Raw genomic sequence first — 27,128 nt, 5'->3', positions numbered from 1 at the left:
GCTACTTTTCAAAACATTATAAAACCAGAACGATGCTCGCTGTCAACGTGACCTGTCCTCCCCGGCTGAAAATAAGACGGAAAATAGATGAGACAAAGTCATGAATGAGACCGGTAGACTAAATCAAAAGCTTCACACAAGCACAGAAAGAGGTTGATGAACAACAGGGACAAGGTGCAAGATGTCAAAACTATAAACAACAATCATGCTGGTGACAGCTAGGAGGGTACAAGGCATGGAAACTACTGATGCACACAAACAGCGTAAAACACACTCACTCACACAGACACACAGAGGCAAGCACATGCTCACTGACATGCAGAGGCAAACACAAACACACACACACACACACACACACACACACACACAGAAGCAAACACACAGCAACTCTCTGTTGGCTTTCAAAACAAAGGTATTAATCATCATTACACACATACACACAAACGCAGAACACGGGTGGGCCTTGGTTGGTGTGCCTGTGGGACTCGTCAGAGACACACTGACACCTCAGTGCAGCCTTTACTGCTGCTGTCATAGCAACCAAGGTCAAGTGGTCTAACGCTGTGTGTGTGCGCGTGTGTGTGTGTGCGTCTGATGGCTATGAGAAGGAATTGTAACACACTCTCTCAAAAGTGCTGGTAGGAAATAATGAGCTAGTCGCTGTCAGGAAGGAGTATGGAGACAACACAAATCCCTCAGCTGTGAGGCGCGGCACTACCTGTCCAGACCTGCATACAGCCGCAGACCAGCCCACTAAGATCTGACTTTACCACCTCAGAATCGGAAGACAAATTTGTGTAGAGCTAAAAAAAAAAAAAAAAAAAAAGACTAAAAATGAGCCTCTGAATAATGCAGATTAGTGTCTTCAAGCTGAGGGTTATTGCTTGGAGTTTTGGTATGAAACTATGGGCTGTCATGTAGTCGCAGCATTTCCAAGGCCCCCGAAACATAATTTAAACTGCGTTAAAGATTAAAAGGTTATTGGGGCAGAGAAAAAATAAATAAATAAATAAATGCAAAATATGTAATTGGTATACACAGTAGCCTGAAAAGTCTGTGTCATGAGAAAAAACACTTTTGGAGATGTGGTGTTTTATTTAATAGTGTATTGATAGGTGATGCATGGGTTGTTTGTTGTTTGTTTATTGACCCCGCTCCCTGCCAGGCCCAGGCAATCTAAACCTGTCTGACACAATTTCATGGTGATTAAGAATCTACAAATTTCTAATATCGTTGTAAACATAAAGCAACATACTTGAACCCGAAAACACCCGATCTCCCCTTATTACTCTTATTGATTGCCTGAAACAGAATGCAGAAAACCCTGTAGGTTATACGGATTGATTTTTTTGACCCTTGTGTGTATTTTAGCTTTCACCTCTCTTGTACTACAAAATGGAGAGAACTTGTAAAAGGAATGCATATTAAATATTCAACGGCATGCTAACCTTCCAGTCAGGATGAACTTTGGCAGAAAACACCCCTCGACAAAGAGAAACAACTTCGGACATCCTTCATACACTGACTAAACACGGCATCAATGACGACTTTGTGCAAAGGATTTGAAGTAGGATCTTTTGAAGTGCAACTCTACGGTTTGAAGTTCGACGCTCTCTCCCATCCAGTCCAATTTATTCTTGTTTCAGTCACTGAGGCATCAGCATCCTGACTCCAAACACAGTGCCTGTCAGAACTGTTGTAATCTTCAGTGGAGTGGTGTCACTCCTAACACAATCTGTCACAATCTACCGAAGAGGCGCAAAAGTACAAAAACAATATTTCTTTATTCTCATACATGATTAAAAACACGAGCCAAAGGCCGTCATCAGAGGCGCAGCCTGTCTAAAATCCACACAGGCTGGGATCTTGGGTCCAGACGCATGCTGTTCGAATGAATAATGACTTCAAAAACACATTAAAAAGCCCACAAAACACGTGCGCACATGTCACATACTCACACATATTGTACACACACACACGCATGCTCATACATACACACAGGAACACACAGTCACAGACACACACACACACACAATCAAACAAACAGTGTCTAGGGGCTGACTCCCAGATCCGGCCCGGTGGTTTTGATCCCATTGGCTGCACACAAGGATCCTTTTGTGGCCCAACAAATCTCCAAGGCCTTGCAAAAGAACATCAAACGACCCAACAAATATCCCCCAAAATATGGAGGCTTCTTAGACTCAAGCCTAGACACAAGCATACACATACACACTGACACACACACACACACACCCACACTAGACAGAAGGTCTGTTAATTAACTTTGCCTTTGGCTCTTTGGGCTAATAGAATGTTTTCAGCCCTTCCAAAATAAACATGTACAAAAACAAATTTTGTAACCTTTATTTATCCCTGGGAAAGACCGACGAGCACCTTTACTCTTTTCCAGTGACACCCTGCTTCACATTCACACAGTTACACACATTTACACCAGCTTCGGCAACCTTCCGCTGCCGCCACCCCAGCTCACTCACTCACACACACAAGCACACACACACACTTACTCTCTCTCTCACACACACATTCTCTCCCTACCTTGTGTTGTGCTCTTGATGGATTGTTGTATGGTTTACTTGACATCATTAGCCGACTATAAGTCTTCTTGTGTTTGCTCACCAGTACTACCAGACACACATTCTGTACAGGGACAGATGATCCTCAAAGCAGTCTTACAAACTGTTAAGTACTTTTTGAAATTATCGAACTAATAAACATAATAATAAACTAATAACTTCTGGAACACCCAGGCTGAACATAGGCTAAATATCTGCTTTTTAACCCTGCTTTTAACTCATATTTTTTTATTTATTTATTCATACTGCATATTTTTATCTTCAAGAATGTGTGAACCTAAATAGGAAAAGAAAAATGATCTTGAGGAATGTTTGGAGTTTCTGAAGGACACTGACCATTTGTTGCTGTAGTGTGGATATCTGTTATCACCGAGAATCATTTCAGCGATATCTCTCCTCTCTTTCATACTTCTGTTATTTCCATCTCTCTCTCTCTATCTCTCTCTCTGTCTCTCTCTCTCTCTCTCTCTCTCTGTCTTCTTTAGATGTTTAGGTACCCATATCTAAATTATCTCTGCATTCTGCTTTGCCTCTCCATCAAAAGCTAGAAAATTTTCAGGACTCATAATGCTGTCTGTCTCTCTCTCTCTGTCTCTCTCTTTCTCTTTCTCTCTCTCTCTCTCTCTCTCTCTCTCTCTCTGTCCCTTTCTCTTTTTCTCCAGTTTGTTAATTGCAGGCACCAGAGACAAATCTGACCTTTTCAGAGTAATCATCCCTTTGGCTCCATTAGAACTTCGCCCTGGGCCCAATCACCTGCACGCGCGCACACACACACACACACACGCACACACACTCACTTCCAGACACCTACACACACACACCGGCAAAACGCCCCACGCCCCGCCAGAGGTTAATCACAGAGAGAAAGTAGATATATCTAGGGACGCGGTAATCAGTCCATTCCCCCTGGATACTCTCACCGTCTCATCAGCGCCCTGCAAAAACCCAGCACTGAAGAAAACTGGAGGAATTTCCCATAGACGGCCATGTATTTTTTTTTTACCATTTCACAGTGGTTTGGCATTGACTATGGGTCAAGACACGGAGGAGAACGCCTGTTCTGAATTACAGAAAAAAGAGTTTTGCGACAGCGGTGACTGTTCATTCTCAGATGATAAAATCAGCTTGTGGGGATTATATCTGAATCTGCACACATATTGTGTGTGTTGGCAGGTGTTAGAGTGTATTTTAGGCTATACTGTGAAGGAGAGGGGTGAATCGCTGCAACACTACCATCTGGCAACAAAAAATCTTTTGGGTTGCCAGCGTTCCAGTTGAAGGCCTTTGTTAGAGCCACAATGAAGGCATGAAAACGAAACCTAGATTTCTGTGTTGCTGTGATTTCCCACTTTCTTCCAAAGGTTGTTCGGGTGAAGAGGAGGGAGGGGAAGAAAAAGAGGGATGGATGGAGTTTGGTGGGGAAGAGAGCAGGACAGGTTGGTCTCTGACATGCCCAGGGAAGACTGGTGACATGGGCGATATTAGCCTTCCACTCACATTAACTCACACTCACAATGATTAGATTTACAGCACACACACACACACACACAGACAGACAGACAGACACACACACACACACACACACACACTACCGATGAACGCATACACGTGGCACACAAACAGGCGCATTCACATGTGCACATAAACACAGACCATCCCCTGATAATGCAAACACAGGCAGGCATGGAAACGCACACTGACAGACAGACACACACACACACACACACACACACACACACGTGCACACATACACACATCCCCTTATATTAGCAAACGGCCATCCAGTGATCAGTTAAAGCTGTCTTCCGGCTATTATTCGAGACAGCATGTTACAGATTGCAGCTGCTCTCCTGCCTTAACTCAACCTTTCGTTTTTCATCCTGTCTTTTATAAGAGGAGGTAGAATAATTAATAACTGGTATCGTTCCAATAAAGCCATTAGCAGTCACTGCATTTGTTCGTTCTCTCACTCTCTTTCTCTCTCTCACACTCTTTCTTTCTCTTTGCCCCCCCTTTCTCTCTTTCTCTCTCTCTCTCTCTGATAGATGAACATGCTTGAAAGCAGCTGTAATGCAGGATTGCTTCCAGGCAAAAAACACAGTGAGGCACTCCAAATTGAAAATAAAAACAGGCCTGCCAGAACAAAGTAGACTAGGTTTATGGAAAACAACAACAGCACAACACGCCCACAAGTCATATAAATAGGAACCGCAGGAGGCCTTCTGTGCCCTGTATCTCTGGATGGTTTTCAATGTCCTGTTTCCTCTGTGGCATGTCCGGCCATCAACACCACAACATTGGCAGTGCTACTCAAGAATATGTGAAATTAAGAAAAACAAATATGTAATGTATCCCAATTCCCCCCCCCCCAAACCACAAAATACCCCTTTCCAATGTTGAGAATTTGTGTTTTTTTCATAAACAAAATATCCAAATAAGAGTAGATTTAGTGCTTGAACCATCACCAGGACAAAAACTGGGATCTAAGCAGGTGTCAATGTAAAACTAATCCCAAAACTACCACCATCCACCACTGCAACATAGATACTGGGAGGAAATACAACTCTTCTAGTAACCCTTTTCCCTGCAACAGCTGTAGAAGTATGAGTTGGTTCACCTACTGTAACAGCAGAAGGGCATTCATCAATTTTGCTCCACCCATCAAATAAAAAGCATACAAACTGTTCTAAATTTCTTTTACAAAGTGTTTCCCTGACCCTAGCCCTAAACTCTCAAGTCAAAACAGCCATATTGGCTCAGTCAAAACACAGCATCTGTTTCTGTTGTGTTGAAAGTTGTGTTGCGTTGAAAGTATCGATTTTGTTGACAGAAAGTATTAATACCAGGGACTCAGCTATACAATCTGGCCATGGCAGAGGGCTGATCAATTAAGACCTCATCCATTATTCACATCCCATTAATTTCCCCAACTATGAAGGGCAGGCCTGTTATGAAGTTACAGTATGAGACAGATATAGAGAGATAAAAAAACAGAAGAGAGCAGCCCCTTCAACTGGATTGAGTTTAACATAAAAACCCATTATATTCTCAATCCCTCTCTCTGTACAAAATGACAAACACAGAACATTTGTGCTATAAAGTGGGAAAAATAACCTTATATCTATATGCTGATTCTTCCAAGTGGGAGAAGTGAGTTTGTCCATCTTTCCCTTCATTTTCTCCCTTTCCTCTCCCTCTCCCAGGGACGTTTTGTCAAAAGCGCATGTTGTGTAATGGCCCAGTGCGCTACAGCTTTTAGGGGTAAATTGATGTCAGCGACATTGTTCTAAGTTTGCATAAAACCGTGGGAAGAGGAGCAGAGGAAAGGTTTCGCTGGCGAGCTGAGAGTAAATTGACAGCTGCCTGCAGTATCTAACGCTTCAGATCCTCAAACCCTTGCTAACCCTCCTACAATCACAGCCCAGCGTGCCGCATATAGCTTTGATCCAACCCCCGCTGCTTGTTCCAGTCTCTGAACACATAGCGGCACGCGTTGTATGGAAACCTCACACCTCTCCAAAGTAAACTTTTCAGGACATAGGACAAAAAAATCTATCCGATTGACGACTACGTATTTCTGAAATCACATAACAGCAGCTCTTCCTGAAACACGCAGTAACTTCAAGTCCAGTAAAACCATGAAAATGGAGGAGAAATGAGGTTTTTCACACGATATCGGTGATTGGTTAAACATCACATTATGCAAATCATGTAACAGCAACTCTGCGTGGACGAAATGAGTTTGGATTGCTCTTCTCCTCGGTGCACATTTAAAACGGAATGAAGAAAAACTGCCATGCAGCCACCATAATTGATGAGGCACCTTTGGATCATAGCAGAAAAGCACATTTTTCTGAGTTCAGGGTCAGCCAAACCACTTACAGTACAATGGGGTGTAACGTCAAACAGTGATGCAACAGCATCTGTTGAATTTCAGATTTTTGTACAGATGGGAGCTTGGTTATGGACATGGGAAGCTGCTCTGCTGCTCAGCGACCACGCATTTAAAACAGGCACAATGAAGCAATATGGAGAAACTCCCAAGATGGAAATTACAATTTATGGGCAACCTTGGATCATGAGAAAGGAGCTTGTTTCATGCTCAGGGCCCGGCCGAATCTCTAAGGCTCATTACTCTACCAATCAAAGTCCTGATTTGAAACTAATTTAATTGTGGATTAACTGAACCAGTTTTGTGTCCAGGGTTTCTGTAAGTCCCGTAAGAAGTTACAGGTTGATGTTATCGACCACCCAACTTTTCACCGCTGACCTCACCGATCCAGGACGATCGACAGCAAGAGAGTACAGGTGATGCGGTAGGATTTAATTTGAAGCTGATCAGCAGCAGAGGGGGATGGGAGGAGGCAACAGCTTGAGTCTGTTAGCGCTCATCTAAACTGTTGGGACCGGGAGACGACTCTCCAGTTTTCAGCTCAAACCAGATACATTTGTCAAACTTTGGACACAGGGTGATCTTTTCATTAAGAGAAGATCTGCGCCCTGACATTTACAACACCCGTTAAAATGAAGATGTATTACATATTTCACAAGGTGGCAAAAAAGGCATCCATCTCTCCCCCTCTCTCTCTATGTCTCTCTCTCTCTCATGAAATGTTGTACAGTTAGTGGCTTATTAATTTAAAGTGTACTGCATCAGCCTATCCTAGGTGAATATGCTAATCCACAATTTTGAGGCCTGATGAAGTATTTTACGAGAAGCTGTAAAAGTATTTTTGGGAAACTCACTGTCAGGTTCAATAACTCAAAGTGACGAACCAAGGAGGAGAACGATGTCTCACCCAGTGTGTTAAAAGGAAGTGGACTAATGCAAAAAAAGTGGGCGAAATGTAAGCAGCAGATTTGAGGCCCTAAATTCCTAAAGAGTAATGTGTGACGGATGTTATCAAATGTAGGCCATGCACATCATTACATAGAAATCAGGGTCATTTCTCCAATTTACAGTGTGAGAGTGTGATATCAAAGTCATCACTATATATTTCTCAAAAATGGTGCTACATGTTCTCAATGATCCCATAAAAAATAAAGGAAATCCACCCTAAAACAGAATTCACATGTTATCCTTTTGATCTTGGACTGTGAATTCTGTTTACGGGTGGATTTTCCAGTCCACTTGAAGGTTTAGCTGCCTTATAATCTACCATAATTAGGTAGATGGGCAGATTACTTTGAAGGTGAAAACACACCATCCACACTCCCTATGTGCCTTTGAGAGAGGTGGGTATTTTTTATTATCAGAACAGAAAGAAGTGAGCACACCACACCGCACCGCAGCTCCTACAATAGCGTGCGCTGGTTTAAATTGAGTTTTAGTGCAACATTAAATCATAAGCCCTAATTTGTAGGATCCAGGGTTCCAACACATTTTCGGTTTCAACATTTTATGTTTTCCAGACTTTTAATTTATTGGCTCTATTGAAAGATTTTGGCCAGTAATAACTATGATCTAGGCTTATAGTGGTTGGGTAATATGACTATCAACTAAGCCTGATCACTCTATAACTAAAGATTATCATTCACGACCACATATATCAAAATGTGACAAGACAGTGGGTCTAAAACTACATTAAACATGTAGTAATATGTTTACCTGGACTGCACAACAATATTTTTTCAAAACTTTTCCCAATTTTTCAACACTTGGAAATGATCAACTTAATTTTCCAAGTAATTCAGCAGTAAAGCACACACCCATAAAAAGGTGCAAACCATCGGTCCAAAGTCAGAGTAAATCGATATATGAAGGTTGCACACTTCTATCCATACACAATATTTATTTATTTTTAGTTTTGGCAGTATGCCTTCTTCAGGGTGAAATTAATCTTCTATACATGGTTTCCAGACCTGTGTTGGAACCCTGAAAGTCATGGAAGAGTTTACCTGTATCTGTACTTCCCTTATGTTAAAAAAAAAAGTTTTAAAAGTAGGCAATGTTGGCCCTTTATGGCTCAAAATCCATCCGGAGTCTTCAATGTTATCGATTATAAGGCGGTTATCAAACACTACATTCATCTTTGATACATAATACATATTACTTATTTGAAATAGTCCGGTATTTCCCAATTTATCCTACAAGCTCTAGAGTCATGTCAAATAAAATGAAGTCATCGTAGAGAACTGGTGAAAAACTAGACACCCAAACTGATTTCTAATCTACCAACAGCTGAGCTGAAGGCTTGAGATGAGCCTGAGAGAGCAGAGGGAGACGGAGCCCCAACAAGCTGCAGTGCCGTGTCTCCCTCCTCATACCACGACATGTCACCCGTAACACATGATGACAGACATCTTTGACTTGAGCAGATGAGACCCTGATAAACGAGAGAGGAGAAAGAGTGATATGAGGTGGGTGAAAGGAGGGAAAGCAGAGAATGATAGAATAAAAACCTCTGATAATGTCAAAGTGCTGCTCCTGGAGACGCAGCTCTCGCTCCCCTGAGGAGAATTACTCCTTCCATGTACCCCAAACTCTCTCTACATCTACCTCACGTCTGTCTCTCTCTATCTAAGCTGTAACCTCGCCCCACCTCTCTCTCTCTCTCTCTCTCTCTCTCTCTCTCTCTCTCAACACCCCCCACCCCCAACCCCCCCCCTCCCGCCGTCAGCATTTATTTCTCTATGAAAGGCTCTGATCGAAGGGTGATTTGCATGATTGCATTTTCCATACCTTGCATTAATAGTGCAGTAGGGATGAATGGCTAATGGCCTATCAGAGTTAAGTAGCCATCTCAACCAGCTATCACATTACTGCTCCCTCAATCTGCTAATGAAACAGGGTTCTCTCTCTGTTTCTCTCTCTCTCTCTGTCTCTCTCTCTCCCTGTCTGTCTCTCTAAATAGACACCTGGTCAGGAAGGAGCGTAAGATTAAATGCAATCTGTGGATCTGTCGAAACTTTTAAGAGATTAATTCCTCACCCTGCAAAGTCTCACGTCCTCATTAAAACATGTTGCTGCTCTTGTCACGAAAGGACTTGAAAGAACCAGGCTCCCACTATATTGGCGTGTTGGTTCAAATATCTGAGCTATTTCAGGTGCGTTTGATGTATCATACCAGACACAAAAACAGTCTCAAAAGTGGAATACAAGTACAAGCAGTGCTCCATATTTTTTTCAGGTATGCATAATGTCTTCAACTGTTATTCTGCCCAAGTCTGGCCTAAATGAGCACAACTCAATGACTTTACCATCCATTCACTGATCACGGCACGTTAGCACTCTTCCATTTACTGTTACGCTGCTCTGCTGTGTTTCTGTGATTGGAATGGAAAAAAAAAAAAAAAAAAACTGTCAAAACCTTGCAGCTCCACCAAGGTGCGTGATTCAAAATGAACACAAGGGGAAAAAAATGAGTTCAGCTACTCTTGGAGAACAACAGACAAACTTTTAATGTTAAAACCAGTGTCTCGGCTGTAATAGCTTTCATTGGGGTTGTGTTTCTCGGATTAACAGAAAAGTAAAGCAGGTTGTCTGCGGATGCGTGTGTGTGTGTGTGTGCATGCAGATTCGTGTGCGTATGTGTAGATGTATCTACACGTACATCTATGTCTATGGACCAGTATGCGGGCACGAAAGAGAGAAAGCGCATGCATTCTTCTCCTCCTGTGTGTACGTGCACATTTATGTGTGTTTCAGCAACCGCTTGAGTTGTTTTCCCATTTGGCTGAGCAGAGCGAACGAGGGACGCAAAACCTCATACCACAAGGTCAAAAGATCGACGCCACACTTTTTATTCATATTTTTACTCTCTCTGGGTTATGGCAAACTCTTGCAACCCCTCCCCACCCCACACCACCACCACCTTTTTACTGCCTCCCGCTAGGCTGAATTTCCGTAATCTTCTGAATCTGCTGCCAATAGATTTCCCCCCAGAGTTCATGCTCTTATTGAAGATTCAGAGGATGAAAAAGGAGATACCCTCCACCCCAGTGCCGATACACACACAAACACACAGTTTCTCTTCCACACTGAAATACACACGCAAAATTCACACATACACGCACAGAAACACACACACACACACACACACAGAAACACGCGCGCACACCCACATATATGCACCGGCTAAGCTCTAGAGACCTCCTTTAATGGTCTTTGGCTTCTAAGGGGTCTGACAGGACCTCGGAGCGGAGGAGTTTAAATAGTGATCGCTCTGACGAAAGGAAGAAAGGATGAAGCCAGAGAAGGATGGAGGGGTGGAGAAAGGGGGTGAGGGAAGGAAGGAATTGGGGAGGGCAGGGAGAGGGGAGGGGAGGGAAGGGAAGGCAGAGGGAGGAAAGGCAAGATGGATCAAGGAAAGGAAGGAGGCGGAATGGTGTGAGGGAGGAACGGAGGGAAAAGAAAATGTAAGCAGGGGGGACGGAGGGTGAGAATGTATAAGCCTGAGCAAATAGTTATTACCAGTCTCTGAAGGGTGGCGGCGTGAGCTGAATAGACTGGGACTTGGAAACCACTGCTACCGGTGGTGATAGGGGACTGCTTCACAGCCCCGCAATCTGACAAAGGCTTAGTAGGTAATGGAAGAGGACCTCCGACAGCAGAAAAAAAAAAAAACATAGGCGCTTTAACACGCTATAAGAGCCAAGCATCAGATAAGCCCAAACCCTCTTCAGGTCCGGCAAAGTCAATGTTTAAACGTCAGTGATGTTTATCGCTCATAATTTGTCAAAAGTGAACATAAACATGACAGAACCTACGACTGCAACCATCAACTGTACAGTATTCATTATAGGCCATATGAAGTGTTTACCCAGTAGCTCATCATAGGGCTGAAAGACACTGACAAAAAATCTAATTGTGATTATTTGACAGAATATTGTAATTGTGACTCATATTATCACAAGTTTTTCTTGTCATACATTTTTTAGAACTTTAAAATTGTTTAAAGAAAAGTGATTCTGTCAAAAAAAAAAAAAAAACAATAGATGTCAGCGTGCAGGATTTACTGAGTTTAAGTATGATGAAAGTTTTTCATCAATATTATACTTGATTCATGGACCAAATATCACCTGGAGCTCTGAAACACCTTGTTTAGAAATCCATTTTGGACGCCCTTGTCTCTCAAGCAATTAATTGCAGCCTCTGTGATTTGGAAATTGCAGTTCATAGTAGTTTTTTCAGATTAATTACTCAGCTCTAGCTCATCATAAAGGACATGGTGGCGCACTGATTTGAGAGTGATTAGAGAGACTGTCCTTCAGACGAAAGGCCTGAGTTCAAGCTCCTGGGATAACAAGCATCCGCCCTGCTGAAGTGTCACACTGAATCCCTACCAGCTCCAGCGGGGGGACCCAGTTTCAGCTCCCTGTGGAGAGAGGCAACTGAAAATTTCTGCTACAGTTTCCCACAAAAAGGTTGACTCTCTGTCAACCTAAACATGAAACCTGGGCGCCTGAACCTGAAGAATCAACTGCACAATATTAATTTTAGTCTAAGTGGACTATTTACCCAGTGACTCATCAGAAAGCAGTAGGAGTGCATGGACATCGGTACTGAAGCTCAGTGATGTGTTTGGCCTGGAAAGTCAAGCCGTGTCCACCACCAAGCACTCGAGAACACAAGAAAAACACATATATTATGAGCTTGGATAAATGCATACACACATGTGCGTGCACACGAACGCCCACACAGGAATGCATGGAGGCACGCACATCACACACACACACACCACAGATACACAGTTTTCACTCTCGGCATCGGTCATCTGCTCACTGAGAGAAGAGGGGAATTCTCAGTATCAACCGAGTTGGGACTGAAATAAAATTAGAAAGTTTAAGTTTCCAGGAGGAACGCGGAAGTTCCAGGGGGCGTCTGGAGAGTGTTTATGCATCGCTCCGTTCCAGCTGAACATTAAATCGGAGGTTCAGAAGTTGGCCGTATGATCAAAACAGACAGGCCATATGCCATGGCCTGAGCAGGTTAGGCTGGAGAGAGGACGGGAGGAGATATGAAAGTGTGTGTGTGTGTGTGTGTGTGTGTGTGTTTTCAAAGTCCTTGGCCAGTGGGATCGTGCGCTGGGTATCAATAGTAAATGCATATTTGCACGTATACACACAGAGACATGCGTACAACAGCAGAATACACTGAATAAAATGATCCTATTTACTTAGTGTGGATCACATGGAGCAGGAAAATGAAGGAGCACTGCATGATGGGACATCAGAAGTCAGGCATACAAACTTTTTACCTGTGTGCTGCCACTACTGCTCTCTACTGGCTCAGCCTCTTCAGGAACATGACTGAAGCTATTGCCAGCAAGCAAGGAGTTGACAAGTGCAGGTTTTTCATAGGCTACACACACAGACACAAGCACATGCATACAAACACACAGAAGATGAATGACGGTGTTTATCCCTAGGAGCTCATAATATAAACCAGGTGAGCAACAATAGCAGCTAATAACTCCAATTACCTTCCTTATTCAAGTCCCATCAGAGCGCTCTGTTTAAAATACCAATTTGAAATAGTAAATCAGCCACGCAGCATAAACTTTCTCTACGCCTATCCCTGGAGAATAACATACACACAAATATCCAAACAGCCACGCATCCCCCTGCATCCCTTCAGCCTGCTGCGATACCAATAATTTCCTTTCTTCTTCTTTGGTAGAAAATGGCCTCCCTCTTTCTTTCCCTCTCTCTCTCTCAAAACCCTGGGTAATTTTCTTAATCTAGGCCTGACTCCGAACATTTGCATAAAAATGTTCACTTTGGAGCCTCCCCTAACAGAACATGGCTCTAATACGCAATTACTCTCCTCAATAGTGGCGGCTAATTACAGTGGCGTCAGACAAACAGGTAGCAGAACAGAGCGGGGGCCGTCAACACAATGGCTGAGGTGCTAGTCTGCCACATGGGACAGAGCAGCTCATTGGAAAGCAGTAAATTCATTTAGGCTGGCTTCATTAAACCCTGCTCCATGGGCCCTGCATCATGCTCTCCCCTTTGCTCTCCCATTCTCCCTGCTCTCATTTGTGGGGCAGCGGATGTGCAGTGGGTAAGAAAAAGCCGATCACACAAATGAGTGTGACTCAGAGGGAATGGGGGAACGCTGTGGGGAAGGAAGAGGGAAGGGAGGGAGGCAGAGGGAGACGAAGGAAAGCATACAGAAGACAGCAATGGGAGGTAGGGAGGAAGGGAAGGAAGGAAGGCGGCAGGCAGCGAGGGAGGGAGGAAGGAAGGGTTCATATCAATAAAGCAGCACAGTTATACAAAAAGGAACAAAGCAATATTACAGAAAGTGCCGGTGGGCTGGGAACAAGGGCATTAGGACATGTGCTCATTTGATGATAAAGAAATAAGGCATAAAAGGACAAGCATATAAAAGAATAATTTAGAATATGGCTTTTGTTTTATTCATCTGACCCAGTCTTGCAAAAGCCACAGAGAACAGAGAAAGACAGAGAAAATTACAGCTTTGGTCTTCAACCAGAGGCCAAATGCCAGGTCTCCAGCATGGTGAAACAAGGGCAGGCTAGCCCCGTGGTCTCTTTACCATTTAGATTATACTGGCAACTTTCTGACCCCTCAGTATGGATAACCATAATAAGCCACAAATCCTGCTGTGCACCACCTGCAACCCCAAACCTATTCACAAACAAAAGCCGCAACATATGCACAAAAATCTTAATCCTAAAACTATTCAGAAGCACAAAACAGCTCTACCTACTGAAACAGAAAACTAGTAATGTGAACTTTGTGATCGCTGAACACTTCTCACCCATGCATAGCTTTGTGAGACTCAATCCTAATAGCTCGCTTTCACTCACACCATTTTGCGCCCAATTAAACGGAGACGACACTTAATATCTGCCGTAAAACGGACATGGAGAAGAGCTATGACATCTCGTGAAAGCAAAGAATTCACAGTTCTGAAAGTAATTTGTGGGGACAGTTAGCTGAAAGGCTCCCGTTCCCTTCGGGGAGGGAACACGCAGCGCTGATGGCCGTGCGCTTCCACAGAGGAAGCATCACAGTCCTCAATCCGGTGCTTTGGTTCCTGGCCAGCAGAGCACTTCATGAGAACGTTTCTGTGTGATTACATTACCTATTTGCTCAGCGGACACACTGATTCTGAGCGACTCAAATCACTTTTACACATGACCCCATGGATCCAGCTGCAGGCTGAACACACGCGGCCCGCTGTAAGGGCCTCTCTCTGGGGGGAGAGAGCTGGAGAGGCTCCCTGAGGAGAGACGGACACAGAGCCTCGCGGCCATATGCACCAGTGAGCACCCATAAATACATGCATACATAGATGTACACTAAAGTTTGCCTACAGACTGAGGAAGGTCTGCACAGACAGGCATGCACTGACACACACTGACTTTTTGGGGCGGTAAAGTGAAACAGCCTGCCCTGCTAATGTGCGGGCCTGACCAAGCCCAAATTAATGCTGGAATAATTATCACATTAAATGACAGTAATGATAATGTTGCTGGTGCAAGGGGGAAAGGTCTAGGAGAAGAGGTCAGAATGTCTTTTCTCTTTCTGACTGAGTGAAATTAATTTTAAGTGGAAAAAAAACAAGTCAGAATACTGAAGTTGTGAACAACAGGAAAACTGTGGTACTTTAATACTTTATGAGAATCGTTTGATATTCTGTTTATTCTCGCAAAACAGATAAATTTAGACACAAAAAAGTCTGACCCCACACACAAATTGTGGCAGTGAGAGAAAATTCCATTCAGCAAAAATCTAAACTTCAGAGTGGAATTGATAACAAAAATATATCTAAAGATGGGTATTAGGGAATTGGATAACAGCATAAAATATGAGATCAAATCTCAAAAACAAAGACATTAAATAAGATCAGAGAGAAAATAAAACGAGAGCAGCCTCAGTCTCAACACAGGCTTTCTGTTTGAAGATGCATGGTATCTACATACATTGTGGCATCACTGCACAAAATTAAATGGCATGTTATTAAATCATATTCTCGTTTGCCTTCTACGGCCTTGTTACTGTCTCTTCTCTTATCGGCTGGACTGGTAATTGGCTAAAATAATCATCAATCGCGCAGACTAGCAGGACAGAGGGTAAACTTATATGCAGAGAAAATTAAATTACAAGAAAAATGTATTTGGTCAAAGCGGAACCAGCAATTTTGTTGTCATGGGTCAACAATTTAGTTATTATGGATTTTTGCTAAATTTCAGTGTCAGACTCATGACTCATTTGTGAGATAGCAGCGCTCCAAGGCCCGTCCCTCATGCGGTTCCACAGCTGTGAAAGGCAGGGTTACCAATATAATGACTACATTTGGGCAGCCCACAAGGTAAATTAACTGCCGCCCGGATATATTTTTGTTTTAGATTTATTTCGAGTGCGGTGATACTCTCAGCTGGCATTCAAGCCTGGCGTTTCTCATCAGCGCAACTTATAAAACATGAAGATTTAATGCTGTCAAGCGCTGAAAGCCTGTTAGTGAACTAGAACGACCTGTGAAGCAGTGTGTGGTCTTGGTCGGACAGTTGGTGCTCCTTCAAGTCTCGCTCTGCCTGTGCAGGCTGAACAGAGAACGAAGTTGGAAATGCAGCCTACACAATATGTTGAAGAGGTTATACCCTTTAGTAATCAGCTGTGTGGCATATTTGCTGCACAAAACTGGTGATAATAGGATGGGAGTATAATAGTCAGCTAATGTTGCAGTAGCAAGTTAAGACAATGCTAGCCTCATTGGTTATAGAGAAGAGTATGACAGTAGTTAATGCTACGATACTGAGTCTAAATGAAAAATCTCTAAAAATATAGCCTACATACATACAGTATATACACACACAACTGAGTGTAGCATTATTTGTCTAAGTCTAGCATTATTTGAATACACTGAAGAGAGGAATAATTTCCCACGCATCACCATGAAGTAACCAAGTATCCAACATTGCAACATTTAAAACATTGATTTTTACTGCACCATACCACAAAATGACCATGACAAAATTGCAGTTTAATAGGGTTGTTGATCAATACCAATGACTCAATGAATCCACCCACAACCCCCAGAAACCCCAAACCCTCAAACCCAGGTTCAAGTCCCAATTACAGGCCGCTGTGATCTGTGCCAGAGACCTGTTGATGTTGCTGCAATTCCTTGATCACCGAAAAAGGTTGATAAAAGTCATAGATTACTTAATGCCCCGTTAAATTCAACTGCCTTTTAACTGTCAACAGCGACAGTGCGTCGTAAATCAAACCTTATGACTTCCCGACATGAGAGCACTCCAATCAGACTAAAACCTCCGGGGCAGCAGGGTGGCGTGGGTTCAAGCCCCTGTGTTCTGTACTGTCAAAAGGGACAAGTGAAGAGAGATCAACAAAATATCAGATTATTACTCAAGTGTAGGGAATGCAAATGAAATGAATGAAAACAAAAGCACTTAATCATACAAATACTAAGCAAAAAATTATGTTAAAATGCTTATGCCGGGAACACACACACACATATTTTAGTCTTGATCTGACTTTAAACAGTCAGACTTTTCAGAGGATATGCAGAGGGGCGCGGGATGCTGCTGGCCTTGGATCGGTGCCCGAATACAACAGCAGCTATCATGCTGCCGTAGCCTATAAGCTCCAGCTGCTTGCCTTCATTGTGTCTCTGCGCCGTGCCACAAATGTTCCTCCATCGCCGATACTTATCAAGGCGCTGGAGTTTGACGCTGCCATTACTCAAAATTAATAACCACGGCAGCATGTTTATCATAGCACACTTTCACACCCAACCTGCCAGAAATAATCACCTCGGTGTTTATGTGTGTAATAGAGAGAGAGAGAGAGTAAGAGAGAGACAGTGAGATACAGAGGAAGAAACACAGAGAGACAACTGGAGGGAGGGAGAAAACGAGAGAGATGGAGTGTGAAAGAGAAAGAGAGACAGAACAAAGAGAGGGAAGGGGAAAGAGTAAGAGCCTGAAAAAGGGAGAGGGAGATGAAAGACAGAACAGAGAGAGAGAGAGGAAGAGAAAATCTGCTACATGCATACGTGTGCATCTGCCGTACCTAATCACTCTGCCTCCATCACACCTCGTTGGCTTTTCCCGCACCTTTTCTTCCCATCATGTCTGACAACGGAGCAACACTAGCTCTCCTTGTGTATTCACTCTACTAAGCAGGACTCTAATCTCTGCTGACAGCCAATCTGCTCCAACAAGCCAGGCCTGAGTAAATAAAAAAGGGCCTGGGTTTTTAATTTACAAATCATGCGAGTACAGTGCAGGGCCTCGCTTTGACTGCTACACCGGCAGGCGAGAAAAGAAGCGTGAAATTCCTAGTTGTGGTAGTGCAGCTTAGATATTGGAGGCCCGGTGCTGCACGTGCGAATAGAGAAGAATTGGGAAGAGAAGTGACAAGGACAGGGGAAGGCCCCTCAGCACCTCTCCTCAAATCTGGAGAGACAGGTGGAGGAGAAACTAGACAAGGACAAATGTCTGTCTGTCCCTGGTTCGGGCGCTGCTGACATTTTCCATGGCATTTAGAAAACATCCAACTGAACCAAAAGAAAAAAGGGGAGCCTAAAAATAGTTGGCTGGAGGAAACCTATGTGAGGTACTGAGTTCAGGTTATACAATGATCAGTGTTTCCCACACATAGACTTTACTTGGGCGGGCCGCCCAGGTATATTAACAGCCGCCAAAGTATATTTGGCGACCCATTTTAGCATTTTTTATTTTTATTCTTTTATCCGTCCGAGAGAACGACGCCATCCGCAATCGATTAACTAGTGGACAATCTCCCCTCGCTCTACCCCTCCAGGGTTTCCCACACTTTTTCACTATTTAATCATAGAACTGCGTGTAGCGCATTGATTCCAACTCAACCAACCCCACCCCACCCCCCAACCCCCACCCCAAATTCTGTGGGAAACACTGCAATGGATGTAGACACCTAAAATGACCTCTTCTCTGAGCGACTTGCTCACTTTGTCTCCTGCTTTCTTGAACAGAGACGAACCTCTATGATTGAACTCAGCTCCTAGTCAGTAAAAGCATTTGTAACCTGCAGAAAACTCCAATTTTGCTATTTTTCTTTTCTTGTAGGAACCCATTAAAGTCAAAAGTGCATGAGGGATAAAGGCAGAAAAACAAAAAGTTCCTCTCAATCCCACAGGCCGCATTCCAGGTCACCTACGCTGCCACCAAGCAAGGCAGAGCAACCAATGGCTGTGCGATACGTCATCGATCAGACTGATGTATCACATAATCATTTGGCTTTAGGGTTAAACACTTCTGCAGGCACTGTGATTTCTGCCAGCTGGCTGCAATGGAGGCAACTTGGAATAGGCTTCCAGTGTGAGATTCACTCCTCATAAGCCTCCAAATCCAAACACCCAGTTTTAGAGGAAGGCGCGTTTCTGGGAGAATGTCTCTCCAATTATTCCCCGCGTTATTAAAAAGCTCCTGAAAGTCAGAGGGGGCCCCCGGTCATCCCTCATCTAGTTTGATTTCTATGAGAGAGGACAAAAATGTAGAACAGCCAATTTGGGCTGTGATTTGTGATGCTCATAAGTGATGGAGATATGCAGAGAATGTTGGCCTGAAGAAAGAAGCAAGGAAAAAGGGTGGGGGCGACTGAATATTGATTTCCCTGTTTTAAATGAAGCTGTTGGAAAGAGTGAGAGATGAAGAAAGAGGGAGGGAGAGAGAGAGAGAGAGAGAGAGAGAGAGAGGGGCCAGGGGGTTTGGGAAATGCCCAAGTTCCAACAATACAGATCCCATAAAAGAAATGACTCACTTACTCCATGCATCTGCTTTCAGCATAGACCAAAGGCCAAATGACCAGAGCTTGCTCACAAAAACATACACACACACACACACACACACACACACAAGCATAGACCGACACACAGAAAACACACACACACTCGAACCTCGGCATCTGAACACGAGCCTTGTGTCCAGTGTCAGGGTTAATGTTAGCAGAATAGATGCTGACTCTTTGCTTTGACCAAAACCGCTGAGGTTTCACCCACTGCTCACCACACTTCTTACAACCGCAAATACACACACACACACACACACACACACACACACACACACACTCTTACACACAGTGGTCTCAAAACATGAAATACCAATAAATCCATGTTGAATGCTTGGTGACCAAAACCTCTGGATTTTTTTTTTTTTTTTTTCCCACAAAAAGTACAATGTTGCGAAAACGTGTGTACAAATTATACTTTATTTAGACTAAATTCATGCACACTGCACACTATGAAAGGGGAGCAAAACAGAGGAGTACAAACTTTTTTTAAATATTGATACACACACAGACACAAAACGGTAACAAAACCACAAATACACACACACACACACACAAACACAAAGATGTAAACTCCCCTTGATTCTGCAAGACGGGGGGGGGGGGGGGGGGGAGACACCGAGCAGCAAGAATAAAAGAAAACCGTTTAACTTTGACACTCTGTTCTCCACTTTGTTCTAAAAAGTGAGCGCTGCCATTTGCTCCGCCGTTCCACTTTGATCATGGCTCGCTCCCCCGTTTTCAAACACTGTGACATTTGAAAATCGCAATCCCCGTTTCGTCTGCCATCATCAGCTGGAGAAGATATAGAGAAATAACGGGGCCGATGCGACCCACCTAGAGCTCATCGCAACCTCGCTCCCCGAGAAATGACGGTGACCAAAAACGGCCGTCCTGCTGTCACAATCTGCCTGACTGTGACAAGGCGAAGTCCGCATTTGGTCGTCATTTTTTCCCAGGCCAGCTCCTTGGTTTCTAACACCAAGACGCTGTTTTTCCTGCTATTACTGAGGAAGATGGAAGGAAGCCAGATTTTTTTTCAAGATGAGAAAGGAAGGAGGAAGAGATGGCGAGAGAGTGAGAAAAGAGAGGAAGGAAAAATGACCGGAGTACTTTACCTCCCACTGCGCTCTATCTCTCTGATGGCCCCTTGTCGGGGGACAAATTGATCCTAGAAATAAGGGGTCATTTCCTCTACCTGTTTACCTGTTCACAACACACTGTCATCAGTTTGAAACACACACACACACACACACACAAGCTTCTGACCCAGCTCCAACCCTGAGCGGTAATGTTGGGGAAGGTAAAGCTGTTCTGGTTTTCACTGTGATCTTCCAACAAGCAGGTAAAGTAAGAGTGTGTGTGTGTGTGTGAGTGTGTGTGTAAGTGTGTCTGTCCGTGCTCATATTGGTGTGTGTGCAAGCATGTGGGTGGGAGAGGGAGTTGGTGAATTTTTAAGGTGTTTTTTTACTTACTTTTTCCTCTATTGTGTTGTGAGAGGCTCCGCTAAAGAACGTCAAAATTGCAAGTCTCTCTCTCCCACACACACACACACACACAAACACACACACAGGACACACACACCTCAGTCTCCATACTCCCACCACCTCCCACCCTCCGTCTTTGAAACGGTCTTAAAATCTGTCTTTAAATCTTACCTCTTTAAATAAGATTCCTCACCTCCTCTCTCTCTCTCTCTCTCTCACACACACACACACACACACACACACACACACACACACACACACTTGCATCCACACGCACACCTCCTCCTCCACACTGCGACCACCTCTCACCCCCCTCCCTCCCTTTAAATCAACCCCCCTCCTCTCCACTCTGGGCTGTGTGACTGTAAAGTGTAACAGTAAAGCAGCTTATGACTGGAGGCTTTTATTTGCTCTGTGAGTCCTTGAGCAGTCAGCAAGTACACAGTACACATGCAGGTCTACGGAGCCAGGAGGCAGGGCAGAGCAAACAGCTCTGCATTAGTCTTGCTGGATTTGCAAAACCCCTCCTCTCGGGGGTGGAACAGTGCAGCATCAGAGCAGCGAGCATGTAAAAAGTAAGACTATGATGGCCTACGTCCGTCCACCTGGGCCTTTCTCTCTCTCGCCTCTGCTTCACCCCTTTATTTCTCCACATAAGCCAACAGCACACCTGCGCTGTCATGCACACACAACATCCTTCCTTTATCTCCCACACACACAAACACACACACCACACACACACACACAGACACACATCATCCTAAACCTCATATTCTCACAGCCGATCCAGACAAATCCAGTCAGACACACATACACCTTCTGCCCCAAAACCAATGCAGCAAATATCATTATGGAATCAATGCAGCCGAATCAATCAACTGTGTGTGTGTGTGTGTGTGTGTGTGTGTGTGTGTGTGTGTGTGTGTGTGTGTGATAAAGGGAAGAAGTTGATAACACCGTGTGCTCCTCTGAGGATTTCACCAAACTCCATGTTTTTTGATTGAAAGGAGGCGGGTAAGGTATTACCATAACCTTCCCACCACATGTCTGCTGTAAACTCAATAATACAGGAATAATTTCACACACACACACACACACACACACACACACACACATACAGCTTGGCTGCATCCACTGTTGCTATGCACCATGGTAAATTCAATATTGTGTTAACACTCCTAAGCCAGAGTGGGAGTACAGTCGGCAGAGAAGCCACAGCCTTAGCTGTAAATCAATAGATTAAATAGAAATGTATGAATAAAACACAAGATAATAAATAAAAGAGGAGATGGTTCACTCTAGCCTTCATATACAGGTCCTCTAGAGGGCCCTCCCCTCCCATAGAGCTGAGAGAGAGAGAGAGAGAGAGAGAGAGAGCAAGACAGCAAGAAAGATGGCCAGAGAGACCACAAGAACAAAGAAAGGAAGAAAAAAAGAGTTCTTGCTTTATTATTAATTTTCTATCTTTCATTCTTTGCGATCTAATCCAATGGTCCCTTCTTATGTCCATCATTCCCCTGCCGGTGTTGGTGCGCTTGCATGAACAGTGTATTTTATGTATGTGTCCATCTGCCTGTCTCTGTGTACAGTTTGTCTGAGTGTGTTTCCATAAAGTATGTGAATATGTGCACATGTGACAGAAATGTCTGTGGACTGGACTGGTCATGCCAAAGAGTAGTTTCCATCACCATTTGGAAAGAAAACTTTTTGGATTTTATACATAATTGGCTCAAATTATGGCTAGCTCCAAATTTTCTGTGTGTGTGTGTGTGTGTGTGTGTGTGTGTGTGTATACCAGATGTGTGTGTACATACCTGTCGTTGATGCTCCAGTTGAGGCAGAGGTTGAGGGAGCTAAGGTTGCGACATTTCCTCACCACCTCCATCACTGTCTCATTGTTCAGCTCAGAGATGTGCCGCAGGTCCAGGATACTCAGGTTACGGAGCTACAAGAGGGAACATAAACACACACACACACACACACACATTTGAATGCTTTACTCTAATCATCACAAACAAAGTATAGTGGCATTAGCAGCACAGTAGCAGCACAGCACAGACAAACGTTTTTTAACAAAATAATATCTCTCTCTCTCTCTTTCTCTGTCTCTTTCTCTCTCTAAAACACACACACACACACACACACACACACACACACACACAGGTAAACAAATGCACCACTTCCATTTTCTTAAGGAGGGAACAGAGCTTTATTAGTTCATTTTAGTTAATGCAGATAAAAGTGGAAACTGCGAAGAGAGAAATACAGCAGACTTAGTGAGTTTGGATCTGATGAAGGTATTTCATACTGAGCCACCAGGATGGTTTTGGTGAGTCCCAAGATGATTTAAGGACTGCGAAAATAATCTATACACACACTTTTAATAAACGGGTGCATTACAAAAAGCATCAATGCAAAATAAAACCTAACAAGAAAGATAAAGTAATAACACAAAATGTGTTTGCAGTCTGTGCATGCCTGCCTGTGGTGCGGCGTTATGAGCCAAAGTGAGCTATCTTTGCATCCACTTTTCCTCTTCCTTTCATCTCTCCGACTTTCAATAATCCCTCTTGCCGATCTGAATTCCTCTAAAGAGGGGTTTAGATTAATCCTCCGGTCAAAATCTCTACTTCCTGACACATTCATACATACACACAAACACACACATACAAACACTGATAACAGCATCCAACCTACCAGCTTGCAGATGTTACCAAAGGATTTCCAAGTAAAAGTATAGGTATAAAGTTCTCTGATACATACTCGGCACAATTTAAGGATCGCACAGGCACACACACACACACACACACACACACACACCAGGGATGCGAGATAATAGAGGTATGATATTCCGGCCAGTCGCCAGGGAGACGGGGTGGTAAATGTCAGGCCAAGGCTAAAGAGAAAACAAGCTTACAGTTGGTGTTAAGATCACTGAGCACTATTGTCAGCTCCATAGGCATGACATATATCTACCAGCGTGAAGACACATGGGGGAAATGGATAAGGACCAAGGCTCGCTGTGGGAAGTAAACACACATGTAAACACGCTTCTCTGTGCCCACATACCGTGCTCCAAAACACACAAACGCACCAACAGCAAACAAACATGGTGAGTGTGTGATCCTGCACTCCACTGGAGGTAAAAACCTTTCAAAACCTTTTTTTTTTTTTTTTACCTCTGTCTAGTTGTTCCATTTGTCTCTCCCTCCTCTCATGTAGCCTGTGGCTTTCTGTCACTCCTCAAGAGAAAATTGTATCCACACCTCCGGTGATAAAAGGCCTCCTTAGGCATACTTATGAAATAAACATGAAACAGATTCTGTTTGTGGCACACCCGCACCTTTACTGCTAAGACACGCTTAGACATACTAATGAAATAAACATTAAACAGCTTGTGCGTACCAAGATGGGTCAAGAATACAGCAGTAATCGCTAGGGACAGCAAAACTGACAGAAAAAACAATGGCATTTAATGACAAAGAAAAGCCTAAACTGTATGCATAAACATCCACATGCGCACACACACGTATGCGCTTTCATGCACGCGCACACACACACACACTCACACACTATCATGTGCCCCTGTGGCCAGTGTTGGATCGAAGAGCTAAATTATTCATGGAGAATGAGGCTGATCTGGCTGTGTGTGTGTGCGCGTGTGTGTGTGTGTGTGTGTGTGTGTGGTGTATATGTGCATGTTTATGTGTGGTGGCATTGTTTGCAAAACAAATGCATTGCAAAAATTGAACCTGGATGTAAGTAACCGCCACCACACACGCTCAACACTTAACAACAGAAGACCTCCACTCCGACTGTCAAAAAATAGCCATCAATACACACATATGCTCACACACTCACAGACTCACAGACTCACAGACTCACTGACTCGCACACACACCACACAATCATTCATATTCAATTTCTATGGTTATTCAGTCTGGAGCACATTTTAAAAAGCTCAACTTCAAAAGTAGAATTTCGTCTCCAAATCTTCAAAAACGCTTATCTCTGCCAAATAGAATTTCTACTACAACCAATGGCAAGTATCCCATTGATGTGGACAGCCAATGAGAAACCAGGCCAACAAGCCTGAGTTTTGATTGGCTGAGATTGTAGCTAGGTTTGTAGAAACTTGAAAAATTAGCAGATGTCTGCATGAAGGGGAAGAGGTAGAGTCGCGGCTGAGACTGTGACTTTGGTAATCCATCTGTGAAAACCACGACGGGGAAAAAAAAAATTCACAGTTTAGCCGACATCTGCCAAAAGAAAAATATTCTACAAATCCCCGAATTGAAAAGTAAAGAAAAAACCTCTGTGTAATTAGTCACACCTATAGCATGTGACAGGCCACAGTGCCAGTGTTTGTTTTCCCATCGTTGGCAGATTATCATCAATTGATTCACAGGTGAAAGGTTTTAATGTTCCCCATTTTATTAATCATTTCCACTCGTAATATAGCTTATTTTCTGCCCAATTATTTCTGTGATCCAAGAACAGAAAGGTGACAAAAAGAAAGAAAAATAAAGGGAGAGAAATTCGAGAAAGAGAGAGAGAGGGGGGGAAAGAGAGAGAGAGAGAGAGAGAGAGAAGAGCAAGAGGAAAGCCAGAGACGGAGAGCAAGACACAGCGAGTGATTTAGGAAGAGCAAGCGAGAGAGAATAACAGAGAGGGAGAGATAAAGAGAGCACAGAGAGAGAGATAGAGAGAGGGACAGAGAGACAGAGACAGAGGGAGAGAGAGAGAGAGAGGGAGAGAGAGAGGGAGAGAGAGAGAGAGAGAGAGAGAGAGAGACAGAGAGAGAGAGAGAGAGGGAGAGAGAGAGTAGGGGGTTTGGTGGGTCTCTGGCAGGTTGTTCTCCTTGGCTGAGGTCTGTAGCCAGGCAGAGTTTGTCTCCTCTCCTCTGAGTTGGCAGCTACAGCTGGATAATTATTCACCCTGTTAATAAAAACACTGAAACCTGCAAAACACAGCTGCTCTGAGGCCAGCGTGTAGCCCCACACTTGAACACACACACACACACACGCGCATAAACGCACGCACAGTGCAGGAATGTATGCACACACATGTAATACACCCACGAATCTGCGCACACACATTCACACACAGAGACACACATCAAAAGTTTTTTTCTCACCATACGGCAACGACTAAAATTTAAAAAATGGCTATGTTTATTATCATTAGTAGTAGTAGCAGCAGCAGTAGCAGTATAATACATTTGCTCTTTTGGATTGTGAATTTAATAACAGAAAAAGGCAGGTACCTTCTGTTATTAAACATTACCTTATGTTAAAGTGCTATCTTATCTTATCTTATCCAGTCAATGGGGGGTTGAGGAAGACCAACCACAGTTAGAGCTCTTCATGCTCTCAACTATGCTCTCTACACAAGAGTATAATATAAGTTTTAAATCACTCTTTTTAAACTTTTAATTCCCTGAAAATGAAGAAATATATCTTAACAATATATTTTGCAAAGGTGTAAAAGTCAACTTTTTTGTCTTGGTATTTTAAGGACTTTCTATTCAAGTAATTTCTTGGTTAGATTTCAATTTTCGATTCTGCCAGAAAGAGCCACAGAGCAGAAAGGCTCCCAGTCACTGCAGCAGACGTTCAATAAAAAAAAACACAGATTCATATCAAGCTCTACAGCATTACAATCCAAACTGGATGTGACTGTTAGTTTATGGTCCAAGTCTAAATCAAATAAAATATAATACACAGTATCATACCTTATGTACAGATAAGAGATAAGCGATCACTTCACATTACACAAGAGCTGGATGAACAAAGCGTTCATGTCTGAGATACGGGCGCACCACTGTATTACTGTGTTAATGAGGTCGTTTTATTCAGTCCACATGAGGAGAGGAGGTCTTTGGCCTGCGAGCAGCTTGGCTCCCACCTGCCTAAATTAGAAGCCTCTCTCAAACAGGAAATGAGAGCTTGAGTCAGAGGTCAAACACAAAACGCCACTTTAAATGAAAGAAAAATAAATGGCCGTTTCAAAGGTACGCTCTCCTTCAGCCAAGCGTAGGCTGGAGTTCAATATTTGGAGAGGTTGATTTGACACTTTATTACATTAGGGTATGTCAGAGTCTGGCACACTGGGCGCATGTGTGTGTGTGTGTGTGTGTGTGTGTGTGTGTGTGTGTGGAGAACATACCTGTGTGTGCTCTGCCAGACTATAGAGCTATAACTAACTGCACCTATTACTGCATTTATTTACACAACGTCAAGCATCAAGATGCCAAGCAGGAAGCTGAGCCAGGCTG

At 43.5% G+C, this 27,128-nt stretch overlaps 1 protein-coding gene across 1 annotated transcript in view; it reads right to left on the bottom strand.

Annotated features, from left to right (window-relative positions):
• Nucleotides 1-27,128, bottom strand: part of fbxl17 (F-box and leucine-rich repeat protein 17) — a 212,169-nt gene that overhangs the window by 104,703 nt on the left and 80,338 nt on the right. Inside the window, exon 8 of the mRNA XM_071894810.2 lies at nt 22,666-22,796. Within this exon, the coding sequence (XP_071750911.1) occupies nt 22,666-22,796 (131 nt within the window). The remainder of the gene's footprint in view (nt 1-22,665; nt 22,797-27,128) is intronic.

The sequence above is a fragment of the Centroberyx gerrardi genome, chromosome 8, assembly GCF_048128805.1.
Source record: "Centroberyx gerrardi isolate f3 chromosome 8, fCenGer3.hap1.cur.20231027, whole genome shotgun sequence".
NCBI classification, from domain to species: Eukaryota; Metazoa; Chordata; class Actinopteri; order Beryciformes; family Berycidae; genus Centroberyx; species Centroberyx gerrardi.
Note: the sequence above shows the minus strand (reverse complement) of the source record. Positions and strands in the feature narration are given on the sequence as shown.